A 7,916-nucleotide genomic window follows, 5' to 3' on the forward strand; every position below is an offset into this window, starting at 1 on the left:
TGCTGATTCTTTCAGGTCTTCTCCATCTACCAATGTCAGTGGAAAAATAAGATACTCAGCTCACATTTGTGACCTAGTACAAGGAGAGGCTGAAGGAGGCTCAGGAAGATCTCAATGTATATAAATACCTATTGGGCAGGGAATAAAGATGACTGAGACAGTCTTCTCAGTTGTATCCAGAGAAAGGAGACAAGGCACTGAGCAAGAAAAATACCCTTTAGGGGTATTACTGTAGTTTTACCATAAGAGTGGCCAAACATTGGGAAGGGTTGTCCAGAGAGGTCATTGAGTCTCTGGAAATATTCAAAACCCAGCTGGACAAGGTCCTGAACAACCTGCTCCAGGTGATTCTGCTCTGAGCAGGACAGTTGGACTAGATGATGTCCAGAGGTCCATTCCAAGCACAGCTGTTCCATGACACCTCAACGTGCAGCTAACAACCTCCTTGCATTGCCAGGCACAGGTGTGCTCAGCCAGAGCCTTTGCACCTTCCTGGAGAGGCTGAGGTAAGTGGAGGTGCTCATCCCTTTCCCTCCAGGGAAACAGCAGGGTCAACAGCAAACTAGTAAGGACGAACACCAGATTTAAGGGATAAACCTGATTTGTGCTTCCAAGGCTGCCCTCTGGGAAACAGAGAGAAGAACCTGACTCAGACTGAACCAGCACTTCCCATCCTGGCTGAACCAAGAACATCTCCCCTGCTTGCATCAAGCTTAGACATGAAAAGGTCAGATGGCACAGATAAAGAGAGCATCATTTTATGAAAAGATCGAAGGTAAAGTCCTGTCCCAAATGAAGGCAGCAGGAGGTCTGCTAATATTTTAGACATACAAAATTGAAAAGTTCTTCTGGGTTGAACAGTCCTGTCCTATGAGGCTGCAGGTGTCCACCCCGTAGTACCTTCTACCTGAACTGCCATCCTAAACTCATTTGGGTTTTCTTCCCTCCTCTAAGCTATTTGAAAGGCTCTTTGCATTGGTAGTCAGTTTCCTATTTCACTCTAACTAAGTAAACACATGGTCAGAGTCCAACCACTTGTTAAGGTGCCAACAGTGGTTTACAGCTTACGTGGGTTTTCTCTCCCTACTGGTTGCATTTCCAGATGCTATGGGACAGATCCAGCATCCCTCAGCCCATCCCACCCTGTTCCAGGCTGAATACAGGCCACTTGGGCTGTGCATGGTGCCAGAGGAAAGCTCAGGGGTGTCCTGCACTGCCACATTCACATTTCGCAAGAAATAACCCTCACAAATCCTCAGGTGGTTGCATTTATTGAAACACTGCAGTTCTTAAAAAATTCTTTCCAAGTGTTTTTTCATTAATCACTGTATTAATTACACCCATCCCAGCTAACGTGCTTTCCTCTGTGCCATGCAAGGGCAGCTCATCTGCACACAGAGTCACCATTGTCAATGGACAGAGCGTGGGGCTGGAGCCAGGAATTTATGAGGTCTTATCCCCAGCCTGCCAGTGGCCTTCCGTGTGGCCTTGGAAAATAACACTTAGCATCTTTGTTTTTTTAGCTGTAAAATGGGAATAATAATCTTTACTCATTCACCTCAAAGAGGTGATGAGAGGATTTTATGCAGTGCTCAGTATTTAAGTGTTTCCAAACATTTTAGAATAACCAGTCAGGTTTTTTAAATGCATGTTCAGCTCATCTCTTGCAACCTCCTCTGCACTTGGTGCTCGTGGTTGCTTTGCTAATTTCACTGAGTATTCTAGAGCTAGCTGGATTACAGAGCTGTTACAACCAAAATAGGTCTAAGTGGAATAATTCGCACAAACATTGAATTATATTTATCTCAAATGTATCTGCAGTTGCCAAAATTTGGAACCAATCTTCCTACTACTGAAGTCAAAAAGGCAGAATTGAGCCAGCTCATCTTTTTCCCATTTGAAGAAAAATGCACTGCATGTACCCTGTTTACTTATTTGCAGTATCCCATCACATCAGAAAAGCCAGCAACTTTGGAAGTCGATGTCAAGACAATGCAGAGAAATGCATTGTGGCTTCTAAAGCCAACACGGATCTGGAGCAGCCTTTTAAGAGCATATTTTTCTGTCCTAATGATGGAATTGATAAATGAGTGGGCAGCAGCAAGGCACAGCTGAAGCCTTCACATCAGTCTCTAGTACATCATTTGTTGAAAGTACTACAAGAAAAGTGGGGAGTCAGGGAAAGGCTGGCAGCTCCTGCAAAATATTGCAAAGCTACCCCAGCCCCAGCCCAGACACACTCTGCCTGCACCAGAGCCCAAGCCTGGTGCTCTTGGCGGGGCTCAGCCTGCCACCCCCTCAAAGTCCTGAGGTAACAATTCACACAAAGTGCTAATTCAGTAAAACCATGTCACATCTTTTGAATTCATCCCTGAAGTAATTTCAGCATGTGATCACCAAGGAATATCTTCAATTTTTTCATTTTACCAGGGCAATTAATTCTATTCCTGAAATTACTGAAACTTCTGCATGCACAGTTGCCTGTGTTTGAGAATATTAAAAAATAAGTCCATTTGAAGGAGTGGAGTACCTTCAAACAAGAACCAGCGAAAAGTTGGTTGCTATGCAACTCAAGTATTGTCCATATAATTCTTATCAGCAGATGACATATTGTATAAAATAATATAATCATCTAAAAAAATCCACAATACAGCAGAAGACTGCTCAGGGGTGGAGAATTGGCAATAATTGAGAGTGCTGTCATAAACCTGACGTTGATGGTGCATTCTTCATCAATTACAGAACTATAATGTAATTATTATGATTATTTAAATGGCACCCTTGATAATATGTATAAATTGCCTGCAGTGAAGCAAATGAATCTGAAGGTATCAGCTCCATGCTTTCAAAAGAAATGCTTACTCAAACAAGACTGGGATAACATTTTCATGTTGTGAAGCCAATCAGGCTGCTTAATTCATGCACTGCCTTAACTTGTACATGTACCCTACTTAATACTATGTATTTTGAATAGATATATTCCTGAAAATTGTTAGTGCTGGTGTGTGGGATAGTAAAATATTCAAGGCTTTGTTCTAATTCCTCAGAACAGGTTCAGAAAATAAGAACTATACACTTCTTCTCTCTGCTTTTCCACTGCTAAATTATCCCAAACCTCTAAAGAAAAATCTCCTCACCTTCTACTCTCTGGTACTAGTCCTCTGATCAGGAGCTTTAAAAACATGAACATAAAAGGATGTATTCTTAAACAACCTGGCATGTAGGTCCCCACACCATAAAGTAGAAGAGCTCTGAAATTGTATCTTTTATATGTTCTTTATACTATTTTTAGAAAGCCATTGATTGTCTTTCATGTAAACAAGAATCAGATACAGAAATGCAAGAAAAATTATCTTTGAGGCAAGCTTGTGATAGTAGAATTATTCTATACCAGCAGGACAACTCAGAAGCTAAAGCACTGTCCACTGCAGACTATGGATGTAGAATCCAGAAGCAGAATGTCCAGAAGCAGATTACACAGACCTGCAAATGCTGCTTCTGTGATGTGGCCGAAAACCCACCAAGAAATGATGGCTTTTGTCCTCCACCCCAACTCTCATCTCTAAAGGATATGAAACTGGTAACTTTCAAATTATAAATGGACAAGGCTTTGCTCTTCACAAGAAAACAGAGATCCTTAAGATAGAATGATGACTGCTGTAGCCACTGTCTGCCATCAGGAAAATGGCAGAAGTTACCAGAGCTCAGACTGGTGTAGATCTATAAGGCTAAAGATGGACACACATAAGGATTATGCAATTCCCTGTGAATCACTGCAAAGAAGTGACTAGCCCAGGTAATAATTCTGCTGGCTTCCACCACTATTGCAACATCAGGTTTGTAGAGATGCATAAGTCAATCTGCAATCAAATTTTTGCCATTACAGCAATCACAAAGATATTTCAGCTATTTTGTAATTCAATGTTAACTACACACTCCATGAACTTTCAATCACAGAATGGCAAATATTACCTTTTTCAGCTTTTATTTTAGGACATACATCTGATTAAGCTTATCCAAAATGCATAACTACCTCATCACCATCATCACCGCAGGAAAAGCAGAGATGGATTGGTGTGTTTAGTTCTCAGATGGGTAAGCTCCAACAGAAAAATTTAACCCACATCCAGGTAATCAGTCTCCAGCAGAGCCCAGACTAAACCTCAGAGCTCCCTCATTTGCACCTGGGAGGAAAATTCCCAGCTGATATTGAGCAGGTTAAACTGGTGAATGCCAGTGGAGCTTCACTACTGACACCACCTGCACTGGCTCTTTGCTGACTGCATTTCAGCAACTTCCATGAACAGACATGGAGTCATCCAGAATCCAGGTTAACTACAGGAACGTGCAAATGCCAGCAACTCCAGTCACAGGAAGGTACATTAGGCTTTAGCACCCTGCTCTGAGCAGCTGGGCCTGATGCTGCACTGGAGACCACTAAAGTCACGTGTCCTTAACCAAAGCAGTTACCAACATACTTGAAATGCCCTGTTCCTGTTTCCATGGAATCTGATGTTGACTTGGCAATAACAGGACACAGGTACTGAACTGATCAATACTTTTGAAACCCATTTAACATTTTGTTCCTCTTTACCCAAGTTTTGCCTGTGGAGCAACCCCTTCTACAGAAACTGAGAGAAAGAACACTTGATGTTTTTAATTACAGATTTGATCTGCAGAGCTCTTGCCTTCTGGCCCCTATACCACAGAACTCCCATTTAACTTTAAGCACATCTTCCGTTCCACTGATTATAAGCACAACTATAAACAAATTCTTAGAAAGAGGCTGTAGCCATCAGCACCATGCAGAGCTGACCTTGTGTGTACTGTTACTTACATACAGTTCTACCAGAGCATGCTATGTTTTCTTAAGGACCTAAAATGTTCTGTATGTTTCATAGACTATTCCAAACAAATCTGAAAAGACAGACTGTCAGAGCTAAGCAGTAACTCTAAATGACACAGGGAAAACCCAGAAGAAATTGAAATTATTTGAAATGTAAAGTTCAATTGATAAACAGATATATATATAATCATGAAAGTTCTTTATATTCATGGACTGGTAAGGATAATACATATGAATTAAAATACAAAACAAATACATGTCACCAGTAACTGCACTGTTCATAAAAGAATGAAGTCTATAGATATTGATGTCCTCCATTTAAATTAACCTTTCCTTACCTTGCCGTAGCTCAGCAGGATTATCCTCACCAAGACAACGTTAATGTGAGCACCCAGGGACTCATCATGATAAATTTCATTAACCTGCAAAAGAGTTCAGCACTTTAACAATGGTAACTATGAAGGCAGTGATACAGTTGGTACCTTTTATGCTCTATCATTAGGCCAGACACCACTTTGTGATCATAGTTAGAACATGAAAAATTCCACTAATGAGAGAGGGAATGGTTTTTTTTCCAAACTCTGTTGTAGTCTCCCAACAGGCCATAATTTAGGGAATCATTTAAAATAAACATATACTCAGAGATTTCAGATTAGCAGGTATACAAGTGCCAGCCTAACTGGACTTGGAGCTATCATGGTGTGCCCATATGATGCAGCTGAGCTGACCCATGTGTGCCCACTGGAGCCTGGGAATCCACGCAAAATCCCAAATATCTTTCTGCTGAGCAGGACCATGCATAGGGAAGGGGATGAATGAGCAGAGAGACAGGACCTCTCTCCCAGGAGCCATTCACCAGATCAGCTCAGCTGCACCCTGTAACTCTTCCATCTGGGACACATCATATCACACTCTGCCAAGAGGATGTACCTCCCCGAAAAGCTGGTCAGGCACATGGGCTGGCTTTATTGTGTGTCAAAACTCATCAGTGTTAAACTTTGCAAGCAGAACAAAAGCTACAAAATGCCAGCAAATTAAAACTGTCTTCTTTTTTATATATACCAGAGCTACATAACTGAACATGCACACGGGGAAATCACCCCAGGAACACTGAAAAGAAAACTGTAAATATTTAGAGTACAGAATGAAATGTGGATGAATAATGATTACTTAGGAAACACTGCTACAAGCAAGCTGGGCAAATACTAACTGTTAAAGAGGCTGATTTAAGTATTCGGTGATGAAGACTGCATGAGACTTGGCCAAATGGCAGGAGTTTAGCTTTACAAATTAGAAGAGGCAGATGAGATCCCTGCAAGGCAAGCTCCTTTTCTTAAACCTCCTTCCCTCAGTAAAGGTTGCACCAAACTGAACTGCTTTGCTGGTTGGACCTAGATTTCATTTATTCCTACAAACGAGATTCATTACTTCAAGCTAATAAATAACTTTCAGGGAACCTTTCATTTGAAACATGGTAAATAATGTCCTGCTACTTCAATCAGCCCCAGTTTTAATGGCCCATATTTTATCTCTTCAAAAATCATTAAAATTAAATACATCAGTGTAGGTTTTGCTAAGCAATCCCCACTGACATTTTAAAGTGAATTTTAATTCATTTCATCAGTATTTTTTGACAGAAGAGCCTTATTTTATGCCTGGTAGACATCCAGGAACCACAGCTCCAGGAGGAGGCTCACACCCTCCAGGGACACCTGGGGAACATTCTGGGGGATGCCTGGGACCCAGGCTCGTTACTGGTTGATGTGTAAGCGGATCCTTGGATTAAGATGATGGATGAGGAGCCCATGGCTATGAGTGGCTTCAGGGGCTTCTGTTTTTGTTGCAGTATAGAAGGAGCTGGTTATGTTCAGATCTGCTTTGTAAACAACCCCTCTAGAAATCAGATCATCTCTTTGCATGTTTAAATGAGACTTTAGAAGACTAACTTTATATTCTGAAATTTTAAAAACTCTCTTATTTTTACTTTGAGGACCATTGCTGAACACAGGTTATAAAGAGGTAAGACATAAACACATTTTGCTTTCCAAAAATTTTTTCACCCAGGAAAAAGACCCTTGAATGTTGTCAAGGGAGGCAGGGATATTTAGCTCCTTCTTTGTGTGGTGGGAGAGAGCACTCACATCAAGAATATGAGGTTGAAATAAGCTGTAAACTACCTGTACATGAAATGAGTACTAAACAAAAACTGCTGTGTATAGAGGACAGTAAACACAGCATGTAAATAAGTATTTAATTAGTTCATAAAGCATAATCCAAATTGGTGCACACTGCTCTCTCATTAACTTCCCGTATTTAACCTAAGCCTCTTTTAACAATCGTTGAGTAACCGAACAACTGTATTGCTGTCGTGTGCCAAAGGGAAACTTGGCTTGAAAACATTGATGGAACAGAATTAAAACATTGTTTGACTATTCATGCAAATGACATCTAACAAACAAACTGAATGAACAGAAAAGCACAAGCACTGTAAAAAGCTGCTTGATTCTCCTGGGATCCTGGATTTTCTGCAAGACAGTGGGCCAATTCAAAGCTCTGGGTCTTGGTTTCATTAATAAGGATGAGCCCAAGCCCTCATCACACAGCATCTTTCTCTGAGCTAAACTGTGGTTTTCTAGGAGTGTCTCACTGCACACAGATAATGTGCTGAAATAGATGCTTTTCTCTTTCTTCAGCACGGCCTAAATCACACCTATTTGTTTCAGGAAGCTGTTAGAGATACAAGATCCAAGCGAATGTTGTGCTCTCAAAGGTTCATGAAAAGTGCACACACTGAAAGGGCCACCACAATCCCTAGTTCAGATTCTCCATATTTCCACCTCTTATTCTAACAGGAAAGCAGAGTCAAGCTAATGCAGCTCAATGTATCAGGCAGAAAATTACCAACCAGCCTGTGCAATCAGAAAGCTTCAGGCTTGAGAGCAACTTAAACTTTGAAACCTATTTTGAAAGCAGAGACAATCAGACAATGGAGATACATGTTCAGATGTCTGTGCAATAAATACACACGGCTGTGAAAAAGAGTTCAAGTACTTTTCCAGCACTGCATCTC

The 7,916-nt window shown here is 41.1% G+C and overlaps 1 protein-coding gene across 1 annotated transcript in view; it reads right to left on the bottom strand.

The window, feature by feature from the left end:
* The window catches only part of ADAMTS2 (ADAM metallopeptidase with thrombospondin type 1 motif 2), a 174,007-nt gene that overhangs the window by 40,696 nt on the left and 125,395 nt on the right, over positions 1-7,916 (bottom strand). The window contains exon 5 of the mRNA XM_017728030.1: positions 5,185-5,268. Coding sequence (XP_017583519.1) covers positions 5,185-5,268 — 84 coding nt within the window. The remainder of the gene's footprint in view (positions 1-5,184; positions 5,269-7,916) is intronic.

This window comes from Corvus brachyrhynchos, unplaced genomic scaffold, assembly GCF_000691975.1.
Source record: "Corvus brachyrhynchos isolate BGI_N302 unplaced genomic scaffold, ASM69197v1 scaffold21, whole genome shotgun sequence".
In the NCBI taxonomy this organism is placed as follows: Eukaryota; Metazoa; Chordata; class Aves; order Passeriformes; family Corvidae; genus Corvus; species Corvus brachyrhynchos.